At 40.8% G+C, this 27702-nt stretch overlaps 1 protein-coding gene across 1 annotated transcript in view; it reads right to left on the bottom strand.

The window, feature by feature from the left end:
• The window catches only part of LOC134537601 (uncharacterized), a 48443-nt gene extending 27107 nt beyond the window's left edge, over nucleotides 1-21336 (bottom strand). Inside the window, exon 1 of the mRNA XM_063378197.1 lies at nucleotides 20871-21336. Coding sequence (XP_063234267.1) covers nucleotides 20871-21062 — 192 coding nt within the window. The 5' untranslated portion in view covers nucleotides 21063-21336. The remainder of the gene's footprint in view (nucleotides 1-20870) is intronic.
• Nucleotides 21337-27702: the final 6366 nt, after the last annotated feature.

The following is a 27702-nucleotide window of genomic DNA, read 5'->3' on the forward strand; positions in this document are numbered from 1 at the left end:
CGGGTCGTGGCGGTAGGGACCCGCCTGCGCCTTACGCCACCCAGACTTGCTGGCATCTAGTAAGTGAGCATTTGGGCAGAGGGCAACACAACGGGGTTTGAACAAGAAAATGGCGTTATTTTAAGTCCGTATTATTTTAATTAGGTACTTGTGTAAATCAGTATTGCTAGACAGTATTATATGAGTATTGTTTTGGTGATTTCAACAGTGTATCTCAACAGTGAGTAATATTTATTGTTAACAATTCATCATTGATGATAAATAATTACTGATATTCTGAGCAATTGTTGTAAAGTGAGTAATAATTTTGTTAATTCATGTTTATTTAGAGAACTGTCTTCTCTCTCTCTCTTCCTCTCCCTTCCTCTCTCTTCCTCTCTCTTCCTCTCTCTTCCTCTCTCTTCCTCTCTCTTCCTCTCTCTTCCTCTCTCTTCTCTCTCTTCTCTCTCTTCTCTCTCTCGCTCTCTCTTCTCTCTCTCGCTCTCTCTCTCTCGCTCTCTCTCTCGCTCTCTCTCTCTCGCTCTCTCTCTCTCTCTCTCTCTCTCTCTCTCTCTCTGTGCTGTTTTACGCCTTGAGATTTACCTACTTTTGAGTGGAGGTTTGAATTGCCAAAGAAGGTCCACGTGTAATGGGTTGCACGCGCTCTTCTCTACTGCTCCTTGCGGACCGTGGTCGGGCGCGGTGTCCGCGGTGCCGTGTCTCGGGCCGGGGTCTCCCCCGGGGCTCCCCAGGGCTCCCTAGGGGACCAGGCGCCGCCCCGCCGAGTGTGTGACTGGGCAGCTGCGCGCCGCTTGGTCGCCGGAGCGGGCGACGGCGCGGATCGCTTCCAGGCGTCCGTCACGCTTTCCTGTTCCCGTCGCGGCTGTCTCCCACTCTTGGGCTCTGTCTCTCGCGACGTGTGGGATTAGCTTTTATTTTTCATTTATCTCGCCGGTAGAACTGGAACCAACGCGATGCCTCCCTTTTGCATCCGTTGTCCTGCACTCAAATAAATCTCAGCAGACATTCACTTGGTGTAATAACATCGGCGTAAAAAAGCGCGCAAGTCTTCGTATTCATCATCACTTACGCGACCATGATGTTACACTGAGCGAACATATATATATATATATATATATATATTATTTTGCAGAACGGTAAATAGCCGAACGGCAAATGTAACAGAAGTAGCCCTTGAATAATAGTAATGACGAGGAACAGAAAATAAAACATGGCGTGTAAAAACGAACCTCGAGCAGATCAAGTAAAAACCGAAAGGTTTGCGTGCCATAGCGATTTTTTTTTATTGTTGGAATTTGAACATTTGTGTTCGTTAAGCCATATATCGCACATTAAGATGTTTAAAAAAAACACATTACACAGCGTCGATTTATTATTATTTAAGTTGTAGTTTTTATTTTATTTTTCAACGACGATAAAGACGAAATTCGCTATTTTTAATGGCGGAAATTTGCTTTTTTGTAACAACATAAAAATCTTGGCTCTGTCGTTTACACATCAACTGGATGAAGTAAATAATGTTGCTTGTGCGTGTATCTACATATCGCTATCTAAGCTCAACATGGTCAACATATTTTGATCGGGAGTAGCACTCTCAGCCACCTTGGTCGCGCCCCGCTGATAATATTCCCCTCCCCTACTTCCCTTCCCATCTCTTCCCTTCCATCCCTTCCCTTCCCTTCCCATCCCTTCCCTTCCCTTCCCTTCCCCCTTATCCTTCATACTACTCACTAAGAGCCCGCAAGACTTCTTGCCCGCACCATATACTGTCCAGTTTTTGTTGTTGTTTGTAATATTGGTTTGCGAATTTTCATTGCAACAAGAAACCCGTGGACAGACCTGCGGTTAGCGTAAGTAGAATTGCGTAACTCGACACAGTAGACGCACCACTCGTAAAGATCACGCTATTTCCCTCAATTGAAGCTGGTTTTTAACGACGTGTAACATGTTCCGCGCTCCCAATTTGTTCCATAATATGTTGCATCACGCCCGCAAAGTGATAAACACGTGTGCGTTTGAGAGGAGATAACATTTAATTTATTTTTTTTAGCGAATGGCCCGTGGCAGATTTTCAATCCAGGAAATAATACATTTGATTAATCCTGTTATGCGAACACTGAGGTATCTAACACGTGAGTCACGATGTTCCGAAACGTGCCATTTCACGCTTTACGTAAGCTGAAACTGGAAAATGTAATTGGCTTGAATCTCAGATGTCTTGTAAATCGCTAAATAACGAGTTACAGACTACGAAATTCACGCCAAGAACGTGTTACGAAATTGCAGCGATCGTGATAAAAATGGCGCACCATTAGATCCAAGCAAAGGTTTTGTACAATTAAGTTAACAAGCATGCAAGCTTCTACGGTAAATGAATAACCTTTAAGTTTAGAATTGGAACCGTAGCGCACAGTAATACCGTGAACCGTTTGACTTTTGGAGAGCCAGACCATCAAATGTAAATTAATTCATTCCCAGTTGTACGTAATAGGACGGAGCTTCCACATATCTATCACACATGTGAAACAAATGTGGTGAAACGAGAATAACAATTGCTATTGCTATATTAATTTTTCAAGGAAGATTGCTTGGGTCTAATGTTTTATATCTTAGATTCAAGAGGAAGAATAACAGGAAGTATTGCTCAGGTCTAGTGTCTTATGCCAGAGTCCAGAGAAGAAATCTCAGGTAGGATTGCTCAGTCAAGTGTATTATGCTATATTCCCAAGAAAGAATCCCAGGAGAGTTTTTACACTAGGCTCCAGATAAGGAATCCCAAGTAAGGTTGCTCAGGTCTAATGTTTAAACTCCAGATAAGGAATCCCAAGTAAGGTTTCTCTGTTCTAATGGTTAGACTCCAGAGAAGGAATCCCAAGTAAGATTGCTCCGGTCTAATAGTTAAACTCCAGGTAAGGAATCCCAAGTAAGGTTGCTCTGTTCTAATGGTTAGACTCCAGATAAGGAATCCCAAGTAAGGTTGCTCTGTTCTAATGGTTAGACTCCAGAGAAGGAATCCCAAGTAAGATTGCTCCGGTCTAATAGTTAAACTCCAGGTAAGGAATCCAAAGTAAGGTTGCTCAGGTCTTATGGTTAGACTCCAGATAAGGAATCCCAACTAAGGTTGCTCAGGTATAATGGTTAAACTCCAGATAAGGAATCCCAAGTAAGATTGTCCAGGTCTAATGGTTAGACTCCAGAGAAGGAATCTCAGGTAGGATCGCTCAGGTCTAGTGTCCGGAGAGGGAATGCCGTCGAGGGGACAGACTCCGCCGGACAGCAGGACAGCAGGACTCTCACTCTCACCGCAACACACGCGGTGGGAAAGCTCCATTGTGTGTGTGTGTGTGTGTGTGTGTGTGTGTGTGTGTGTGTGTAGGTGTGTGTGTGTGTGTGTTCTCCCGCGCGCAGCATCGGCGGGCCGCCCCTCTCGCCCCCTTCACCCGCCAAGTCACCCGCCATCCCTTTCACCCGCCAAGTCACCCTGCGCCTCTCTCGCGGGCGGGGACGGGCCTCAGAGCCGGTGAAAGGTCCGGCCGCGACGCCACGGGTAAAAGTGGCTGGCCCGGCCGTCCAAGTCGCGACCCTCCGTGACTTCTGCCACCAATTAATAAACTAACAAGCATTGCAAACCAATTCTGATTTTCCTTTAGCAAAATAAATGTTCAGATACCTGTGGAACAAACCACACCTTTATTCCTGCTTTTGCTGAAAGTGTTCCATATTAACATTTCCCCCCCTTCCGATTTTGATATTAATTTGATTGGATTATTTATTATTATTTCTCCGATGATTTTTCACAAACTGATTGCATATACAATCATATAATTATATAACTAATTAATAAATAAAACTATTTAATAGCAATTCATACCAAATATTTATCTAATGCTATAAAAAAACTTACCGGTAATTGTTTGACAGAAAGGGGTTATCATTAGCGTCATGTTTAAGATGGTAAATGACGTGAACGTGATTGCATTGTTTGTGTTGTAGGAACAAGAAAAAAATTGTTGCCAACTGTATAAATGTGTTTAGAAATAATATTTCTTTTCTTTAATTAATAAAACAATGATTGAAAATTTGATATTTAATTAATTTTTTATGTAAGGTATTTTCAGAGTTTAATATATTCCTATGTGATGTTTAATTCATGTTGTTTGTGTTGATATGCATTGACTAAAGGGATACGTGAACATCTCTGTTCTTTGCGAATCCTGATGTTTGAAGTATTTCTGTTTGTAACCGTCTGACACCAGCCCCGTTCATATATATATATATACACACACACATATATATATACACATATATATATACATATATATACATATATATGTACCTCAGAACCAAACGAACCTAAGTCACAACTAAGCAACTTTACAAGAGTGTAAAATAACTGCTCTTTTAATTATACTGTATTTTCCATAAAAATATGTGTGTATGTGGCCCAGAAAGAAGGAACTAATGATTAATTTCTTGCAACAACCACAGGTGCATAAGATTGTAACTCGACTTTTGTCCGGTTCAACAAAAGCTTTGGTCATAGGCTCTTATAACGCTCGCTAAAAAATTTAGAAAAATCTTTTTTGAATGAGTTACTATATTATGGTTTGATCGTAAACGAAAATTTAAATCATAATCTGACATAACAAAAAATCACAGTAATTGTAATTACGCTCGTTTGGTTCTGAGCAACGGCGAACGCATAAAGAGGGGGTGGGGTAGAGAATATATCAACTACCCCCCCCCCCCCCTCCGAAATCATAAAAAAAAATCTATCCTCCTCACCAACAAATGGAAATTTTTTTAAAGCAAATAGCGTGAAAAAATTGTTCTTCCCCCCCCCCTCCCTCGACAAACCAAAGACAATTCTGCGTACTCTCTTGGCACTGAAGTACAGATTTGACCTGTGGTAATCGATAAATCGATGTAGGAACATCACGACTCTCGGAGAACTCTGCGAGATATTGTTGCTGGGAAGGTTATGGAGGAGGGGAAATAGGAGAGAGGCGCAGCAGCGGTTAGGTCATAACCAGATTCGTTCGGGAAACGCTTGATTGCTCTTTGGTGAAGAAACCGACGGGAAGTATCGCATGGAAGTGACTGTGCTCTCCGCGGTTCCCTTCAAGGACGATACTGAAATTCCAACAGCGCTTCTGGCTAAACGAATAATGGCTCAATTGTTGAAAAGATTTAAATCGTCTATAAATCTAATATATGAGCGATATAACACTCACTCAACACAAGTTCTCTGGAACTAAAAGACTTACAAATGTGAAATTAGGTAGTTATTTTCCTTATGCTTTATGAGAATTTACTAAAAAAAATGATTATGGAAATCAATTCTCAAGAGGACGAAATTCTGGGTTAGGTTAGAGGATTTTGAAATTCAATTCTGCCTGTAGACTTCCGTACCGAAGCACGAGTGCATATTCTTGTTTCCTATAAATATGCATATGCCAAATTCAATGATGCATTTAGCTGTTAAAAAAGCTCTTTGATGTGTCGTCTCGCTTGATTGTAAGACTATACTTGGGTTACTTCAGACACAAACCAAAGGATTCAAGTTATGCTGTTAATGGTTCATACTACTAATAATATTTTAATAACCATAAAGTCATTTTCCGTCGTATAAAGGTTATAACTCAATATTTTACTTTCTAACTACTTTGGAATCACCTTCACAAATGAATCTGATCAAAAAGAACTGAGATTGCCAACGAGGTGCAAACCAGTATTTTTTTTTTTTTTTTTGCAAAAGGTCAACTTTTCGGAAGTTTCTATAAGCCTGCGGGTTTCCTCTCATTAAAAATTAAATATATATATATGACCACCACAAAATAATTAGTCAACACCACATATTTTGGGATTAGAGAAGAAGTAATTTTGTATCCTAAACAAAACATTTTATTAGTGACAAAAAAACAATATTTCTGTCACTATAAACCATTTGGCGAATATTATACTTTTTTTTCTGTTGTCGACCCAAAATATTTGGTGGAGTCTTATGGTCGACAAAAATATATTCTGACGGCCACAGGACACTCACGTGTCCTCCGCCAGTACGTTACCTTACACGTCTCGCTGCACACACCGACCTGTTTCCCGGCAGTACCACACCCATGCTGATATTCCTTTGCTTCAAGCTTCTGTGGCCTTAGTAATAAAGATCAGCATTAAACAGTTGTTTATATGATATAACATTGAATTTTTATAAAAATACTAGCTGCCCGACCCGGCTTCGCACGGCTATACTAATGGAAAAAGAATTATGCCACATCTCCCATTTACAGTAATGGTAAATAATAAAAAATTCCGTGAAAATTTATTACAATGCTGTATAATGTACCGATGGTTTCCCGACTCGTGCACGCAACATAAAACTGATGTACCCGTACTTCGCTACGGCAGTCTACAGGCAGATCACTCTTGCGCCGCTCATAATACATGCCCCTCGTTGTGGGTACGCCACTGCCGCGCGATGCCTGTTGCCATGGAGACGCAGAAGGCATGAACAATGCAAAATACTGTTCTCATGCAGACAAAGTACCCACTGTTGCCTGGTTTTAACCACCTATGCTATGGGATCTAATTTTCGGAAAATGTCATCCTGCGTAACATAAGGAACATTACTGTGAAGTTTCAAGTCTGTAAAATATATATACTTGAAAAAAAGGGCAATTTTTGATATTTAAAGTACTTGCAAAATTTCAACGGTGATGAGGACTGCACTAACAATGAAATAGCCGTTGCCATAGAGACGAATGAAGCATCAACAAAGCAACAGCCGTTGCCATGGTGATTTCCTACCAAAAACTGGAAATAAAAAAAAAATTAGGGGTGGACTACCCCTAACATTTAGGGGGATGAAAAATAGATGTTGGCCGATTCTCATAGATACCGGATAAGCACAAAAAATTTCATCAAAATCGGTCAAGCCGTTTCGGAGGAGTATGGCAACGAAAACTGTGACACGAGAATTTTATATATAAGAAGTATTTTTTTTCCAATTCCTATGGGGGAAAAAGTGTAAGCAAAAACTTGACTTTTATTGTTTTCCCCCCAGGCAATCTAGATTCAAGAGTATATAATATGTTCTTGATTTACAGCACAACTTCTATTTTTACTTCAATTCAAATTTAATTATTTTTACTATATTTTATTTTACAAACCTTGTTAAAAAAACGAAAAGACGGCCATGGGGACTGTCGACAGAAGTGAAAACTATAAACTTTGTTTTTAAATGTGTGATATGACATCATTTATACGTCAAATGACCGTAAGAAAATAATTTTGGTATTATATCACCAGCATATCGGGACGCGAACCCATAAGTTTAAAATTAGAAGAAATGAAGTTTTATTATTGAAAAAAATAAAATAAAGTTATTTAATCCACAAATAATCAACACTGCCTCTCACAAATCAATAACCTGACATTTGAAGAAATTCACTACGTAAATAAATAAGCAAAAGGAAAACATAACCTAACTTAACTACCTACTAAAAAAATAGCCAAATATGAACTTAAATCCACAAATAATCAACAATCACTACGTAAATAAATAAACAAAAGAAAATCGCTCAGCGCGGTCAATTTTACTTCACTTACTGCTTCTACAGCATGTCGGTGACGCGAACTCAAAAGATTTTACCCATCCAAAAAGAGTCCAACACGCTCGTGATACAGTCGAGTATATACAATGTATTAGTGCATATATGCGTATACATGTAACACAGGCCGCTGCGCGTCGCCGGTCTGGCGCAATACGTCACTAGCATGTCGGTCACGCGAACCCATAAGTTTTGCCCCTACCAAAAATCGCCAAACGCGGCTCAAGAATTTTTCTCTTTAAAAAAAATTGGTTGTCTGTAAAGTTGGTTTATGGACGATAGTTTAACGTGACAACGTCATAACAAAACATTGATGAAATGATTGCATACTTTTATGAATAAAATTGAATAATTTTTATTGAATTATCACTATTTTGTATGGATACAAAGGAGGAGTGAAATTAAATCTACAATTTAATTGATAAATTAACTTTTATTTGCACTCATTAATTCAAATATGTTTATTACTTTAACGAACAGATTATTTTAACTATAAATTTCATACATGTTTGCTAATTAACTTCTTCCAATCTGTGTTATTCTGTTAAGGACAGGACGATGATAGGAAAAGTAGGAAACGAATGGGAGTGTTTCAAGTTTAATGTACCTCGAAAAAGTCAAATCGATGGTTGTTGCAATCGAGTGGAAGAGAGATAGATGCGGCGCAAGCGTACAATGAGCGTAACGGGACAAAGCGAAACGGGACAATGTGCGTAACGGGACACTTTTTCGTGCGTGCAGCCGGCGTTCATCGATTTATTAGACGTTGTCACGTCAAAAAACAACTAAATGCAGCAGTAGCTGCAGAGTTGCGAAGCTCCGTGGATAACGGCGGCCAGCGCTGCTGGGGAGTGACGGCGCGGGGTGACAGCGGGGGCCGAGCGGGAAGGCCTGGTCTCGGAGCGCGCCGAGCCGGAAGTCAGGGACAGGAAGTGGGAAGACGCGCCGCTGGACCGGAGAAGAGGCCGGCGTCGCCGAACCGAGGCTCTTCTGCCGTGACTTAGGAACACCTGAGGCACAACTCTCGAGTTACTGCAGGTCCGAATCACGTGTTTATAACTACTGGTTTAATTTCCAGCTTATCTGTAGAGACCTGTAAAATTAGTCGCGAATTCAAATCCCTAAAGGATAGGCTCCACGATCCTCCACGCACTCGTGCAAATTACATCTGCTGATCGGTTACCGACTCGTAACACCTGTTGACTGGAATGATCGTGATTCGCTAATTCTTCTGTTAAAAGATTTTTCATTTTTCGCAGAGTCCTTCAGATAAACTGTGGCCCAATCACTGAAGCTAAATAATGTCAAAAGCATTTGGACTATAACCTATCGCGAAATGAATCCGCGAATTTTACAGGTCTCTACTTATCTGTCATCTTACTTGTTTGAAGTTATAAGTTGTGTGTTTCTAACTTGTTTGAGTTCTAAGTTATGTTTTTCTAACTTGTTTGAGTTCTAAGTTATGTTTTTCTAACTTGTTTGAGTTCTAAGTTATGTGTTTCTAACTTTTTTGAGTTCTAAGTTATGTGTTTCTAACTTGTTTGAGTTCTAAGTTATGTGTTTCTAACTTGTTTGTGTTATAAGTGACGTGTTTCTAACTTGTTTGAGTTATAAGTTATCATCGTTCTAACGAATGACGGTTCTAAATTATGAGTATTTTTATGAGAGTTATAAGTTTTAGTTCTAAGTTGACTCTTTCTAAATTATTTGATGATTCCTCTCTCTGTGCTCTGGACAGCCACAATCGCCGGGGTGGTGGGGGGGGGGGGGGTTGGTGATCGTGGCCTATGGAAGGGTGAAGGCGGATTTTCGACATCCACCAACTCCCGAAACGCTACTGCAGCACAAACACTTGACTTGAACCACGTACGCCGAGCATTCCAAATTAACCTCGATAAATCTTAATATTATTTAAACCTTGGTCCAAGTAATTTTATTAACGTCTTCATATTAGCGCAAGGGATAAAACAAATAGTGATTGAAGGTCAGAAAAATTTATTATCAACTACCTTAGTAGGCATAACACGAAATAAGTTCTATGCTGGATGCATTCAGTTGAAAACATTTCGTATCATTTTTTCGCTGCATGGAATATGAGAAAAAAAGTTTTATCAATCATTTTTGGAATAATAGACGTGTGGAATGCCACGTACGTTTTTAAGTTGTTAATTTTTTTTTCCCTGGAGTTTATGGAAGTTTCTAAGAACGTTTCCAAGAAGAAATACGTAGGTACTTAGGAATCTACTTACGCCTGTGGGCTGTGCCGTATGCGTGTGCAGGTTATTGTGGAAATGGGGAGGGGGGCGGTAGTATACTTCCGCTCACAGTAAGCCACCGGACTGACTTTCCCTGAACCTCTATCTCGGCGGAAACGACTCCACGCAGGTCGGGGGGGGGGGGGGGGCACCTCGTCCTTGCCCCGGCTTTCTCGCTCAAGGTCATGGACCGCGCGCGACCTTAAACAAGCCCCAACGATTCTCTCTCTCTATCTCTTTCCTCGTCGCACACGCTCGACCGCTCCGGGAGAAACGGCGCAAGCGAGGCGAACGAGAATTTAATCACCATTTCATACCTGCGGCGTTTGTGAGCTGTTTATGGAGGGTTTGCGAGTCATCAAAAACCATTTGAACAGAATTATTTACGGCAAGTGAAAGCTTTTGCGAGAGTCCGTTTCAGATTTATACGACGGAAAAAAAAGGTTCACTTACCACTTGCACTGATTTCTTTCAACTCACATGACGTATAATATCTGGATGAACGAGCTTCGCCAGAAATAATCAAATTACAATGTGCATTAAAATGGTATACGTTTATTCTTATTTAAAATTAAAACTATCTGTGACAAATTTAACCGATAGTTAGTACAGTTGTCAAACAAAATTAATTTAAGTTACGTTAAATGCAATAGTATTACGTAAATTTAAACGAACTCTTCATAGTCGTTTTCGAGTACGCCAGTACATTTATATACAAGAATTGCTCGTATTAGGCAATATAACATGTATATAAATACACATGTTCATAGAAGATCTAGGTCTCGGGTTTATAAGTTATTACAGTTTAAAAAAATAAGTGTTTGCAGGTTGTGACAGTTCCAAGTTCTTATTTTCTTAGTTACGATGATTTCGAGTTGTTATTTTCTAGGTAATGATGTTTCTAACTTAAGTGCTGCTAATTTGTGATCGTTCTAACTTATGACCGTTCTGTGTCATGTTGGATTTTTTTTTTGTTGAGGATATTGAGATACATTTGTTGCAGGTTGTGAATTTGTAAGTTGTGTGTGGATCCCCTCGTAAAAAGAATTTTTTTTACGTGGCAACGTCTAATAAATCGATAAACGCCGGCTGCACGCACGAAAAAGTGCCCTGTTGCGCACATTTTTTCCTTTACGCTGTGTCCCGTTACGCTCATTGTACGGTTGCGCCGCATCTATCTCTCTTCCACTCGACTGTTTATAAAGTGAAGTGAAAAGTTAATGTGGTTTTCATTGCTTATTACAACAACAATTTCGGCAATAAAGGTTAATTATTCTTGCATTTTAAAAATCTGATTACTAGTATAATTTCAAGTATGTATTCTTTTATTATTAAAATTAAAATGATTTAATTTTATTCATAAAGTATGCAATCATTTCACCAATGTTTTGTTATGACGTTGTCACGTTAAACTATCGTCCGTAAACCGACTTTACAGACAACCAATTTATTTTTTATGCAGCATGTTCGCTGTGGGTGAGTTAATCCCAGCAGATGCGATCCACAATCTTGCGCCACGCCGCAGACCCTCGCCACGGAGTTCGGATTCCTGACCGCCCGCACGCGCGTGACGTGGTGTGTGCAGAGACGCAGCCCGCCTCGGGCTTCCTGGATCCTCCTGATTGTGCTCTCACGACCGCGAAAAAAATTTTCACTCGAACCCGCACTCGCACACACTTTCTCCTTCCCCTCATCATAATCTCGTGTTTAATATCTCCGAGCTGAGCGCCGGGATTTAAATCCTCGAAAGATGACGAGCGAAAAGAGAAACCAGCAGTTGCGACGTGTGCGCTTACGTTTCGTTCCCCAGTTACGGTCCTCTACAGAAGCCGCAGCTACACAGAATCATCTGTCATTCAAAGTGGCATCAGAGCAATCTCCTGACCGAAATCAAAAACTGCGTTGGTCTCGAATAGGATACTTGAATTTCGTTTTTCGCTTTTATTTGGACGCCTCTCAGGTACAGGATATATAAGTCGGTGACAATTCACGTTCAGAAAAACAAAATCACAAACAGTATCCTCTGGCATTTCTCTGACTTTCCCTGGACCTTATTATAAATTTCCAATGATAAAAACGTGTAATATTTCAACAACAACAAAAAAAACACTGCTGGTTTTTCACTAATTCCTAACATTGTCCCAGTCACAAAATACTTACAGATTCTTCATTATCGTGACAAACTGTTTACATAGTAACAAATGCCTTGGAAACTGTGCAAGAATTTATGCTTCCAACATCACACTCCGTAGCACCACTACAGATTGAATTCAACCTCACGTGCCAGTAAAATACAACTGCACTCCAAAATATACTTGACACACCGGTATTGCAACAAAGACCAAACTCAAATACAATATGCAGGACAAAGTTGATGGATAAGATACAGAATCAACCTTATTCAAACCATTTAATTACAGTTCCGTAAATATTTTTCTCTATTCCTGATTTTTCCAGATATCCAAAATTTTATTATTAATTCCAGTTCCCCTCCCTCCTACCCTAAAGATGTTTCCTTATACTGGACACATTGTATTCACATGCCCACAAAGTATCACCTCGCCTTCACTCATCAGGTACATTATGTCACGGTATTCGTGCATATTCATGCAAAATGAAATCGACATAGGATTAAAATGAAAAGCACTAGAAGTATGATTCTTATTTTCACAGCATATATAGCCTCTCTGTCTCCATGGCAACGGCTACTGCGTTGTTGATGCCTCATTCACGTTAGGATCTTAATGAACAGTTGGCATTTGCCCGAGTGTGTAGAGGATATTGGAGTCTATCCTGAAGTTCACTGAACCCGCGAATTTTTCCGGTCTCTACTTATACCGAGAGATAAGATGTTACACATATAAAACAACCCTTGGACTTCTCTAACACTTTACTGCCAAATTTCGGGCCGGGTACTCGGACCCCCATCGAGATGCTTCCGGCGAGAAACTCCAGCGAATGCGCACAGCTTCCTACTTTCGAAAGCAGCCAAAAGCCGCGAGCAGGGAAGCTGAATGTTCGATAAGCAAGGGTAGAGGGGTGGAGGAGTGGACCCGCGACGCTCGCCGATCCACTTCCTGGCTTCCTCCACCGCCGCCGCCTCGCGATCCGACGACTCCGTCGGTCGTCACGCCGGCGACGAGCGAGCGGCGCAACGAGGCTTCCAAGAGCGGCGCGAAACTCCCGGGTTGACTGAACTGTAGTTTGCAGGTTTCCCTGCGTCGCGTCGCACGTTGATGCTCCGTCCATCCAGCGCGAAGGAAAACAACGAGATTGTTTTCCCAACAGGGCGCAGGGCGCAACACGTTCTACGCCAGCGACAAACGCCCGTCCTGATAGGGAGGTAACTTGCGTCGCGCGCAGCATACTTGTTGCATTCCACCATTCGCAGCAAGTGTTATTGGTGAATTTATTCGGTTATATGGTTCCACTCTAAGTTCTCTTTCGATGAGGTGCAAAGTGGAAACGAAATTTTCATTAAGAGCTTATGAAGCAAGCTTTAAAGTTCCCTTAGTCTATGAAATGCTCATTAATCTACAATTCAAATTCTCCTTCGTCGTCACTTTTCTTATACATTCCATGCTCCACTCTTGTCTACATGCGACTTTGTGCATGTTATTCCAGATGCAAGCCACCCTTTTGTAGAATCACCTGGATAAGGGCCTGGTATGTATTCTGTGGGATGGTTTGGGCACAACTGAAAAGTGTACCTATTACGTTTCGGGTTTATAAGCCAAAACATAAGTACGTGTTGTTGTGCCGACGCGGAAGAGAAGTTTCCCGCCAGTTTCAATCACCAGCTGGTGTAAATGTGTCATAATGTCCGTATTTAGAGTCTTGTGTGTGTTAAATTTTAAGTGGCTAACTGAAGACGTGTTGTTAAGTGCAGCTGTGAGACCCTCACGGGAGTATGTTTACCGTGTGGGTATTGGCGTCGTAAAAGAGCAAAGACATGTGGTTTATGACCCAGATGGTCGGCCTTCACACCGAAACTGCAGGCGTTCCAGAGCAACTCGGTCAAAAGTGGGGGCTTAACCATTGTGTTGTTTCGATCGGCCAGATGGAGCACGTGTTGGCGAAAGTGAAGCCAAACAAGCAGGACCGTGCCCAAGGCAACGACCGGACGTTTTCTCTTCCGACATGTTGGGCACGGGACTCTTTTACGACCTCCGAGTTGGTGGCCCACTGCAGTCTCGGATGTCGTCTTCTCGAGCGTTGCCTGGCTGGGACGCCAAACGGCGGGCAGAGCTCCCTCCGTGTGTTAACGCGTCATTCACAAACCGTTCAATATGTCTTTAAAGTGTTTACGAATAGAGTTTAAGATCTAATGCACTTGTCTGTACACATTTCTTTCCATAAATTTCGTCTTTAACACGGATTTATAGACAGTTAAACGCTAAAGTGGATGTTTTCGCAAACGCTTTCAGGTATGAAAAATTCTAAACTCACTAGTCGTGTGCCCGATGGGAAATTATTTGATGCTCATTTTTGATGAATTTAAAAAAAAAACGCTGATACAACTGATTTTTATTTACAAACAGAAGCCTAAACCCAAATTTCCATATTTCTAACTTCAAAAATGACAAATTTCCAGACAATTTCACATCCACTATTTATCCCCCTTAGGGGATGAATTTTTTTCAAAATATTTTCTTAATGTTCACCTACATTATAAAAGGAACTCCTTTGCAGCATTCCGTGTTTCTAGACCCAACGGTTTAAGCTTAACGTTATCTGTCAGTCAGTGTTAGTTTCATTAAGTAGATAATATTGTTAAGTGTTGTGGGGATGTTCAGGGAGCCTTTATCTTTAACATTCCAGCATATTATTAAAATACCGCTACAAGTCCCGCATAGGCGCGGTACCGACACACACTAGTTCCGTGCCTGGTGCGTAGGAGGAGGCTGTAAGGCGTGCGATTTAATAGCCAGCTAAGCGTTTAGTAACGAATGCAATCGCTTTCACCCTGATCAGCTGTAGAAAGGAAATTATTTTAATATCTGGTGCGTATTGTTTCTGACGTGATAACGTCTTATAAATCGATGAACGCTGGTTGCACGCACGAAAAATGCATGACTCATTGGCACGTTCCGCCCGAGCCGGAGCGTGCAAGAACCGGCCAACCACCGTGCGAGAAAATTTTATATAATATCAAACAGGTTAAGGCGGGCTTTTTGAAAGCAGCAATTAAAAAAAAATGATATAAAATTATCGTCAGTACACCGACTTTACAGACAAGCACCCCCCCCCCCATTTTTTTAATGTGGGTTTCAAAATTGCTCGACCGACTGCGGGCCGACGTGCTTGTTATTTTTTTTTCTTATCGCGGGCCCGCCAGGTCGCAGATCATGTCGTCCTCGCTCCAAGGTTCTCCTCCACACCCAGTACCCTGGGCGTGTCTCCCGGATCCACTGTTCGGACAATTGGGGAGGTGGGGGGGGGGGGGTAGTCACGGCTCCCCTCTCCAACGCACGAGAAGGCCGCGAAGAGCGTTCCGTTTTAACCGCCAAGCCGCGCTTGAGCCAGGTCGGCTGGTGAGCTACGCACTCTTGAGAAATTGTTCGGAATTTAATCATTACCTATTATGGACGCAACAAGCCTTTAGATATACGGTATATATGTCGTGTATATGTTTAAGGAAATGTTAAATTCGTATAAGTTTTACCAAAAATTGTAAAAAAAAAGAGTAATTTTTATACAACTTCTGTTGCATCTTTAAGAAGATTACTAAATTTTTTTTTCAAAATGTCGTCCCTGGCACGTCCCATTTTGCCTATATAAGTATCTAGGTTCTATTAATTTAATTTAAGACTGGAAGTTAAAAAAAAATGCTGCAAGTGTCAAATTAAACATTCTTAGAAAAATCAGTTCAACACTTGCAGAATACAAAATTGTTTTTAGAAAAAGTACTTTAAACATTACAATTGGTAGTTAATGTACATGGAAAACAAATTATTGTTAAAAAAAAAAAAGAAGTAATGTAAAAACGAGACAAAAATATTACATCAGAAAAATTTAAATGATTAAAGTCCACAACATGTCGTTTTCTTGAATAAGGCTGTATGTGGCATGTTGAAAATAATGTCTTGAAGCTAATTAAGCGTTTTATAATCTAATGAAGTTGGTATAAAAGGTGCGCTGTTCATCTGAATCCAATATACCTACGTGGATTTCAATAGCAAGACAAAATTTCCTTGTTACTCGTCCAATTAATATATTAATCATCAATCTAAGGGAAAAAAATTGTAATAGCCAAAGAAATTATATATGTATTATATTGAAATATTTAAGTTTGACAAAATATTAATTTTATTTATTTTTATAATTTGTTTAAAAAAATTGGTTGTCTGTAAAGTCGGTTTACGGACGATAGTTTAACGTGACGTCATAACAAAACATTGATGAAATGATTACATACTTTTATGAATAAAATTGAATCATTTTTATTGAATTATCACTGTTTTGTATGGATACAAAAATGAGTGAAATGAAATCTACAATTTAAATGATAAATTTACTTCTATTTGCACTCATTACTTCAAATATGTTTATTACTTTAACGAACAGATTATTTTAACTAGGTATAACTTTTATACATGTTTGCTATTTAACTTCTTCCAATGTGTGTTATTCTGTTAAGGATAGGACGATGATAGGAAAAGTAGGAAACGAATGGGAGTGTTTCAAGTTTAATGTGCCTCGAAAAAGTCAAATCGATGGTTGTTCCAATCGAGTGGAAGAGAGATAGATGCGGCGCAAGCTTACGATGAGCGTAACGGGACAATGAGTCATACTTTTTCGTGCGTGCAGCCGGCGTACATCGATTTATTTGACATTGTCACGTCAAAAAAATAAAGATCGTTATTTAAATGGCTAATGTAGTATTACCTAAGGAACATGCTGTAGGTATACGGAGTGATGGTGTGGCACGCAGCACGGGGGTGGCTGCCACACACTCCTGGCAGGCGGGCCGACGGCAGCGAGAAGCCTGGGTGTGCCCACGTGACCTCGGCCGTGACACGCCGCGCGCCTCGGGGCAGGACCCCACAGCGGCGCGCGGGCGGTTACTAGAGCTTGTCGCCTCGCCGCGCGTGTTCCACTTCCCCGGGACCGGCTGTGTAGCCCAGCGAGAGGCAACTGTAGTGGTGCCCAACGTGAGGCAACTGGAAGTGGTGCCCGATGTGAGGCAACTGGAACTGGTGCCCAACGTTAGGCAGCTGGCATTGGCGCCCAACATGAGTGTCAACTGGAAGTGGCGTCCAACGTGAGTCAACTGGAAGTGGTACCCAATGTGAGGCAACTAAGTGGTACACAATGTGAGGCAACTAAGTGGTGCCCAAGATGAGGCAACTGGAATTGGCGCCCAACGTGAGGCAACTGGAAGTGGCGTCCAACGTGAGTCAACTGGAAGTGGTACCCAATGTGAGGCAACTAAGTGGTACCCAATGTGAGGCAACTAAGTGGTGCCCAATGTGAGGCAACTAAGTGGTGCCCAAGATGAGGCAACTGGAATTGGCGCCCAACGTGAGGCAACTGGAAGTGGTACCCAATGTGAGGCAACTAAGTGGTACATAATGTGAGGCAACTAAGTGGTGCCCAAGATGAGTCAACTGGAATTGGCGCCCAACGTGAGGCAACTGGAAGTGGCGTCCAACGTGAGTCAACTGGAAGTGGCGTCCAACGTGAGTCAACTGGAAGTGGTACCCAATGTGAGGCAACTAAGTGGTACACAATGTGAGGCAACTAAGTGGTGCCCAAGATGAGGCAACTGGAATTGGCGCCCAACGTGAGGCAACTGGAATTGGCGCCCAACGTGAGTCAACTGGAAGTGGTGCCCGACGTGAGGCAACTGGAACTGGTGCCCAGCGTAGGGCAACTGTAGTGGTGCCCAACATGAGTCAACTGGAAGTGGTGCCCAATTTGTGGAATCCAAATTTTCATTTGCACCAACATGTGAATCCAGCAGTGTTGCACAATTTATTTTTATATAATATTTTCCTTAAAGACAAGTCATAAATACGTGTATTAATGTTAATAAATACCTGTCGAGTTTGTATGAAAGACACACACATGTGCAAACTGGCATGAAATATAGACCGTACTTGGAAAAACAATTCCTGCTGTTTCTGTGTATGGGGGCTGTAATATGGAGGAAATACACTAATGTTGCCCTCTAAGAATTACAGCAATACTTCCAAAAATTATATCTTTGTAACCTGATGCAGCTAAATTGCTGTTATTTTCTAACTCTGGTTTCGCGTTTGTTTTTCAATACATGAGTCCGTATCCCCAAGACCTCCCGCCCGGTCAAGTCCAAACCAGCAGGCTTGTTTGGATGGCGTAACTTGCAGCGTAACTTGCAGCGTGAGGGATCCTGCCACTGGCTTCCGCAGCACGGTGGTGAAGCGATAACACTGCATCCAGTCCTGGATCCAGGAAGGAAATCTTTTCAGAAGCGAAATATTCCCGAACCGGCTAGGAATCTAATACGAAACCTTTTGTCTCGTGAGCCAGAGCTAACCACTCACTCTGCAGGTCTAACATAGCTTATACCAAACATCAGAATAGATCATGAGTTTATAACGGTCCCCAAATTTTGAAACGGAAAGTATTAATTTATAATTATCCTAAATCTGATCTGTATCATTCCATGTCTTATGTAATTTATTTTCTCATTTAAGGTCTTACAATTGATAAATTATGATAACATGATTTTCCGTTCTGCACTATCATTCAAAAATTAAATTTTTCTGACGTAAAATTTGGACAGCCATTAATCTTGGTTTTACTGGCTAAGCAATCAAATAATCTAATCGCTTATCAGAATTTTTTTTCCTTGGTTTATTTTCATCTGTATACAAATTAATTGTATACATGTTAACTCAGTCATCAATATAATTTATGGATAAGAGATAACCATGCACTAGGTGTACTATTGAGGTGTCTGTAAATTTTTATGTTTTAGAGACTGTGGCAAAATTTTACTTTCCCTGAATAATTGGATGCGCGGATTTCGAGAGGTGATTGATTGTTTAACCGTGAAGCAGCCGTTGGCTGTCACTTGACGAGTGACTTATATATAAACATGATAATATTGTACGAATCTTAATCCTGTCTTGAAAGATGCATGCAGTAGAGTTAGTAATGAATTTGTCGTTTAGTCCCCCGTAATCACTTCGGGTAAATTCTAATTAATCATCCGAACGCAAACACACAGTGTGAGTTTCTTGCGTATTGTAGGCGCGCGTAAGATTGAAGATTTGTATTCGGTACCAGAAAGAGACGAAGAGAAAGTTCAATTACGAGAAGAAAAGAAAGGAACAATCTGTATTTAAATGAAAATGGTCTTCAGTTCCATTAATCCATTGTCATTTGTGCTTGAATACGAAAGGTATCGCGTACAAAACGTTATTCTTTCTCTGAGGTAGAAAAAAAAAGCAATGGGGTAAAGGATTGATCATTGAGTAATTAATCAGTATTATAATGTCCCCTTAAAAATATGGGCGAAGAATTTTTGAAGGTGGGGGTAAGATTATTTTAGGATCGCAACAACCTATGTCTCTGTCAGATTACTGTCACATTGCTACATTATAGTGAAAATATAGCGCGGATAATACCCGTTCGGTAACTTAATGATCCATAAACAGGTTTGGAGTAAAAAAAAGCTACCTAATATAAATTACACTAGCTACATAAGAGAGGTTATTGAAAAGATAATTCCTGTAAGACAAACGAAACGTTGATTTGCCGACAGATTTTCTCACATTGCTTTTCAATTAAAAAAAAAAAAAACGATAATCTACAGGAACAATAAGCGTCCATATTAGACGTATCATTAAAATGCTCATGAATGAGTATTCCAGGTTAAGCTCCAATCATTATTAGTTTCCTCTTGTCATGTTAGTCTGGAGTAATGACCGCCATACCTCACGGTTATAACCACGATCATTCCAATGAATAGTTTCACTCCAGGCTATACTTAGTGTTTTATACGTACTCGAGCCACATTCGGGTGATCATTGACCTATACCGAGGTAGAGACTTTTCAACCCTTCAACTGAGTGGCACGTGATTGCTTCAACACTACTTCTTGTTTATTACTGGCTCAGCGTTTTTCAGGGTATGTCAGGAGAACTGTGGTTCGTCAACGTAAAGTAGATGTATCGTATGTGTGTTTCAAGTCTACTTTACTGCAGTATGAATCCCCGAAATACTCGTGCCTCTATTCATGTTCACCGAATACTCTCGACAGCATGTTTTTTTGAAAATAAATAAATTAACAATATTCCAAAATGATTACAGTTTTTAAATTCTAAAGTTTTAAAGTTTTCAGGAATCGAAACTTCCCCTTACGTTTAACGGCATGTTTTCAATTAAATAAATAAATAAAAATACCTTAATTTTAATCATTGTCGGTATACGTGAAGTATTGTATTAAATTTGACCATGAAATGCGGCAGATTAGGTTTTTAATTTATAAAGACTCAAGAAAAATTCTTTTTTTCTTAGCTTTTGCTTTGTGTTCTTGCAACAGAGGAAAGATAATATGATCATGAATTTATTGTGCAAAACATTTTATCTACTGGGTTTCTGTTCAACTGTCGTTTCCATAGTAAACAATTTAAACTAAATTCTGTGCTCAAAGAAAACACACACAGTTACTATTTTAGTAATTTTGACAAAAAAATCATGTCTTCGTTTGTGATTTAAATGGCAAAATTATTATTTGATGATAATGTCTCATTAACCAACAACAATTTAGATTAAAGAAATAAAAAAAATCTACATATTTGTTAGAAACGATAGTATCGTTTAAATAAATTTTGTGTAAATGAGCTCGTACTCATTGATAAATGACGTGTGAGTTGCACGAACGCAAGAAAGCTGGCGGTGATGGGTAACCTTAACTGCGGGGATGGGATGAAGAGTGTTGATGGTTTCGTTTCACGAGGAAACCACGGGTTAATGCTCAAGTCATATAGGTGCGAAGAAGCCGCAGGCTTACCTGCGAGAAGTGGGTGGCTTCCACGGGGAAGGTGTCGGCGGGCGTGATGATCTTGCGCGATATCGCCCCCGCCAGGGACGCCCAGCACAGCAGCAGCAGCGGCAGCGCCGCCATCGTCGTCGACGACGAAGAGAGTCCCGTCATAGTCCCGAAACACCGCCTGTAGTTCGCGAGACCCGCGCACGCGCGCATCAGCGGCGCATCTAGGGGGGAGGAGCGACCCCGGAGACTTCGACGCTTGATCAGCACACGAACCTGGAGACTTCGACGCTTATCCAGAACACGAACCCCGGAGACTTCGATGAACTATCAGAACACGAACCCGGACCTGCCCGCTGGCATGACCGCGCAGACGAGGTGGTTTGGCTTGCTGCGAGAGGGCGTCGGTGAAGAGGAGATAAAAGGAAAAGGGGGGGACACTTCCTCGCGGAGTGCTACCGAGCTAGCTCGTGGCCTGGCGAAGACTGGAGCGCGCCGTCTCCCAGGCGTGTCCGGGTTGGACCATCTACCTACCCCCACCACCTCGCCTGCCGTCGGCCGGCTCTTTCCTCCGAGAGGAGAGCGCACGACTAGTGTTTCTTCTTCCAGGGTAGTTATTTCCAGGAGGCAGTGAAGTTACATTAATTACTACGCATATTACGTCCAATCAACCTAGATGGTAGAATAGTTTAAATAAAGTCGGTTTACGGACGATAGTTTAACGAGACGTCATAACAAAACATTGATGAAATGATTGCATACTTTTATGAATAAAATTGAATATTTTTATTGAATTATCACTATTTTGTATGGATACAAAGAAGGAGTGAAATGAAATATACAATTTAATTGATAAATTTACTTTTACTTGCACTCATTAATTCAAATATGTTTATTACTTTAACGAACAGATTATTTTAACTGTAACTTTTATACATGTTTGCTATTTAACTTATTCCAATCTGTGTTATTCTGTTAAGGATAGGACGATGATAGGAAAAGTAGGAAACGAATGGGAGTGTTTCAAGTTTAATGTGCCTCGAAAAAGTCAAATCGATGGTGGTTCCAATCGAGTGGAAGAGAGATAGATGCGGCGCAAGCGTACAATGAGCGTAACGGGACAAAGCGTAACGTGACAATGTACGTAACGGGACAATGAGTCATCCTTTTTCGTGCTGCGTGCAGCAGGCGTTCATCGATTTATTAGACGTTGTCACGTCAAAAAAAAAAAGAAAGTGAGTGAGTCTTCCAGTACTCACCAGTGGTGTGTAAACATCTAACATCGGTAACGAGCAAATTTATATGTTCTCATGTTGCGAAAACACTTGTAATACGAATCTCGGACCCGGAATTAAACTCAGATTAAAAAAAATTATTCCGAGCGTGATAAATACACTGATAAATAAATTATTCGCTTTTCAAGTAATGACATTTTCTGGATGCGAACCCCACGCATACTTTCTGTGACCGACACTATACTTCATAAACCATTAAATAATTGCTGTACTATTATAAAGTTTTTTAAAATACCTATGCGAATTCAAGGACGTTAATTTCCTAATAAACGCAAAAATTTCATTTTTTAGTAAAAAAAATTAAGGATATAGACCTACCTAGTATGAAATAAACAATCCAATGGACTGAGCTATGCATTTAATAATATTATAGCAATAAGATATATATATTAAAGCACAATTAGTATATTCCAGTAATCTATCACTAAAAAAAAAGTTCAAAAATTATAGGGAGCGTAATTTGAACCACGTCCCTTCAGGTTAACAACCATGCGCTCTGCCGCTGTGCTGTTAAGACAATTGGAAATTTATAAAGGGAATATGTATTAAAATAATTGTAATGCAAGTATTCTTAGTTATTTTAAAACGTGATATTACTTTTTACTATGACTATGTTAGTTTACTAAATATATTCCAGAATAGTTTTACTATCATACAGTTTCATTTGGCACACCAATACGTTTTGTTTGTGCCCTAAAAGTTTACGAAAGTGACTATATGAGGTCTATGTTGCTACGCGTGGGTCCGCCATCTTTTTGTCACATTTTCGTTCATAGACATCCGTTCCATTCACGAAATTACTCCCACCAAATGCCGTATACCAAGAGCTAAGATGTTGCACATCAAAAATTATAAACCTACATTCTTGGCACATAGCTAATATTTTTTATCACTTTTAAGTTCTAAGACTTTGATTTCAACAAACTTCTAAACGTAGACCTATTTAATACATTCTGTTTCCAGTCCGTCCCATTGTTATCAAACATTTTTCTCACTTGTAAATCAAAGTAGATTACTTATGCCCTGAAGTAGCCTTTATAATTTCAAAATTTATATTCTGTAATCAATTTAGATCAACTTCTCGGTAAAAAAAATAATTAGAAATGACTTCGGCAGCAAGTATGCAAACATTATACAAAACAATTTTTTAAACTTATTTTAAATACCTTCCTTTAGAAAGCATGAGATGAGCACAGTCTTACTTCAAATAATGTTCGATAATGCGGTCCAGGGCGGCTACAGAGCAGAGTGAGCGTGGCAATCAATGTGGTGGACGTGCATTAATTTTGTTTAATTATTTTTTGTCTAATGTTTTGTTAAAAATATAGATATAAATAGGAAAAGGAAAATTAAATTTTTATTATCTTGTAACCTAATATGCTGGCCAATACGTATTTCAATTCAAAATTTCGTATTAGAAAAAAACTTTCAAAGATTTTATTACCACGTATAATGACGCGATTTTACAGGAAATTTTATCGTTAGAATTTATGAAAGAGGATAGTTTATCAGGAAAGAATAATCAAAATAACATACAATAAATTAGCAAAACCATCTTAGAAATTTAAGTTCCATGTTGGGTTAGTAATATTGTTTGAAAGTGTTAGGCCGGTATTCCAAGACACAAAAGAAATAAGGGTTTAGGTTTTGAATATGCTACATCTGTTGACTAAACTTATTCCTAGTGCACGATAGGACACGACCAGTCCCTTATTTTAGGAGAATGGATTTCGGTGACCTATCCGTAACAAAACTGTTGCCCAAATTCCGCGCATGCGCAGAGCTCACTTTTTCGTTGATTTCGTCCAGACGGCGGGACCGCCTCTGGCGCAATTAACTCGTATGTATTCAATTTCGTGAATATCGAGGGACCTACCAAACGCATCGGAGTGCCAGATGAAACTTTATGGCAGCGAAACTATCCTGGAATACATTTTGTACACTTTAATGGTCATGACAAGAAATAATCGCAACTTAAAAAGCAATTGAGAAAATTTGAATAACACAATTTGATTCGTGTGACTCTGCTGTTATCTCTAGTATTTGTAGCTGTATCGAAACGTCCGCTAGAATGCGTTGGAACCAGTCTCTAGCCTCGCGCAGGGCATTGTTTATTCAAACGGTTGCCTGTCTGTTTCCTTACTGGGATTCCTGTTTGGACACTTTCTGGAATACGGCCCGCGAGTTAGGTTACGGATTTGAGGCTTTAAACCACCCCACAGGGTGGGCCTCAACTTAAATATTGGGTGTAGACCAGCTGTATTCTCACAAAAAAATCGACCAACTGAACGCGCTGTCTACACCCACGCAAACAAGCAGAGTAAAACAAACATTAGCGGAGAATATTATGAGAATAATTCGCGCAACGTTAGGCCCTACAGGGTGTACAAACAACTTACAATGACTTGTTCTTGGATTCCGACTGCGATACATTTTTTTTTCAAACAAAAAGCTTGACTTGACTTGACATTAATAAAAAAAACAGTTAAACTCACGTGAGGCGGGACACACGCCTCAGTTGTGTCCCGACAAGGCAGTGCTTGTTCGCTACCTTGCCGGATCGTCTTGGAATGCCACCGTTAGGTGTTCAAATGTTCCATGTGGGGGGGCCTCGAAAAAAGTAAATAGCCCAGGGCCCAGCAAAGTCGCTATTGAATGAAGTGCGATAGATGCCAAGCACCCTGGCGCCAAAATAATTCCATCTCTGGATGACGCCTGCCCACGCACTGACTTGCGTCTCGTGCGGGGATTCAGACTCCGAAACCTGAGCAGTACTTCGAAGGTGAAACCTCGGCGTCTTCTGCTGGGGAGCTTTCACTACCGGGCTTCTAGCTTTACACTCCTCTCCTTTCCAATTCCTTCATCACTTCCCATTCACCGCTGCGGCGAGCGGCGTTGAGAATGGCCGCCGGGCAAGTCCAAAATATTAGTTTAGATTTATAAAATATTTTTTAAAGCGTATTTCTTGGTTGGCTAGCAGTTTTTGTTGCACGGAAACAGACGAAATATACATTCAGTAATGTGCACATAATGACGTAGAAGAGGTCATTGTGTAGCATGGGTGTAAGACCCTGGGGGATACCCCCCCCCCCCTTTATCACCCCCCCCTTATCACCCCCTTATCACCCCCTTATCACCCCCCCCCCAATTAAAAAACCCCCCGGCCTGACTGCAGTTACAAAAGCTTGACTGTGAAACGGGTTTATTGTCGAAACTACGTCTCATGGAAATCTTTCTGCACGTGGCATGTAGGCCAAAATGTGGACAGTATACAACATACAAGCACCGTATCCAGATACAGCGTGTCTGGTTAACTCCACGTGCAGAACTCTCGCCTGGAAATGTCCGCGGGCCCGCCTTGCGAATCCTATACAGACTTACGCCCCTGATGTGCACCGTTCCCATGTGTTGAATCTCCCGTTGAAGAATATTCGCGTTCCATGCTCTCTCTTCACTGAGCGCTGACGCTGTGACGTCAACAGAGAATGACTGAAATCCTGCAAGGACGTGGAGCTGAAGTTGTTTGCAACGATGCAGTAACCGGATATTAAAAAAAAATTAATAATATTTTGTAACAATAATAAATTACAACATTATATTGTTCAAAATCTTACAGCTAAATGACATACTTAAATAAACTTTAAAATGTACGAAAAACTGAAGTGTGTTAAGGTCTCTGCAGTATGTTATGTAGGTAAATTGCTTTGCTATATGAATGACACACATAAGTAGAGACCTGCAAAATTCTCGGATTCATTGACCTCTAGGATAGACTCCACAGTCCTTTAAATACTCGCGGAAATGACACCTGTTCATTGGCTACTGACGCGTGAGAAGTCTCAACTAGGCTGTCCGTAATTCGGCACTTTCTTGGTTTAGTGTTTCCCATTGGCTCCCAGTTCCCCAGATAAAACGTGGGCCAATCGCAGAAGTGGTACGAAGGTATAGTTGTTTTGATGCTAGCCTATCGCGAAATGAATCCGCGAATTTTGCATGTCTCTACACATAAACTTCATGTAACTATTTCGTGGCAACCGGTTTCCAAGAGGAATCTATTGTAAAAGTACAGAAACATTTTTTTTTTTTCCCCGGGGCCTTTGCATCGTTCATGCACGCGCGCGGGTGTTGACGCGACGTGACGAGGTGAGAGGCGCCCGAGCGACGGGGGGCAGAGACGTTGTGCAAGATGACGACGCGGCTGTCGGTCCGTCGAAGACGCCGCGACTTTCGCGCCGCCGACTCGTCCGGCCGGTGAAAGGAGCTCGGAGCAGAGATCAGCCGGCCACCTGTCCCTGCCGCAGCGAACACGCAGCATCCTGCACGGCGAGACCTGCCGATATTGCTCCGAGCAACATATCGCACCAGGGCCGGATTCAGGGGAGGGCAACCGGGGCGAAAGCCCCGGGGCCTCCACAAACAGAGGGCCCCCACAATAGAGACTTAAGAAAAAAAACTTTCAAATTCCGACAAGTAAACACCAGTAAACATCTTTTCCTTTGATATTCTTTTTTCGCTGTTTTACCTTTGCCTACAGTACTTTGCACATACATGATTATATTATTGTTAAATATTAACAGAAATATTCATCAACACTAAAATTTAATTTCATATAATTCTTGTCTCCGATTATATTTTTGTATGTTTTTTTTTAAATACCAAGAGAATCTACTTGATTTCACAATAAATTATTTATTGGAAAACTTGACTGAAAAAAATTGTTCATTTTATTTGTAAAATAATTTGGGGCCAGGGGGCCTCCGCTCCTCTGTTGCCCCGAGGCCTCCAGACCTCTAAATCCGGCCCTGTGTCACACTTTTTTTTTTTGAAGTGGTGAAACTTCTTTGCTGAAGGAGCAACAATTTTCGAGCGTAACGAAAATTCCGATCGGAGAACATCGGCACCTCAACCAATTCTGCAGGCGGTAAGAACGAATTTCGCGCGACGCGGAAGCCCAGTCACTATGCACGGGTCCAGCAAGAAGAACATTGCCGACAACTATAACCAGTCGCGGTCTTCGCGGAACTCATTCCTGTCACCCGCGCGGGTTTCTGGGGACCCTGAGTTTCCCCACACGTGGATGACGCATCCAACGACTTTAACTCGTTTCTGGCCATTCTCCTTCTCCCTGATGCTTCCCTTCCAATTTCATTCCAACACCAAAGAGCAAGCGCGCTGAGACAAATACTGGATGACTAGCAAACCCACTGTAGTAGATGTATTCCTGTATGTATCAAGGAAAAAATATACCTATGTGATTTAATGTAGGGTAATGGAAAACTCAATAATGAGAATAAATATATGAAATTACTGATGCACAAGGAATTAAATAGAAGGTCAAAATTTAAATGATCTAACTGTGATGTAGCGTTGCTCCTTATCTGACTGTCCCAATATATCTGATTTTACATAATTTTCTCAATTAAACCGTCAATACACACTTAACTTAAACACGTACAAATAATAATACTGTAAGAATGTCCAATTATTACAATACTGTGGATTTCTTTTATTTTCATAGCGGTATAGATACATACAGATTTGTGTTCAACGTAATTCTT

The sequence above is a fragment of the Bacillus rossius genome, chromosome 12, assembly GCF_032445375.1.
Source record: "Bacillus rossius redtenbacheri isolate Brsri chromosome 12, Brsri_v3, whole genome shotgun sequence".
NCBI classification, from domain to species: Eukaryota; Metazoa; Arthropoda; class Insecta; order Phasmatodea; family Bacillidae; genus Bacillus; species Bacillus rossius.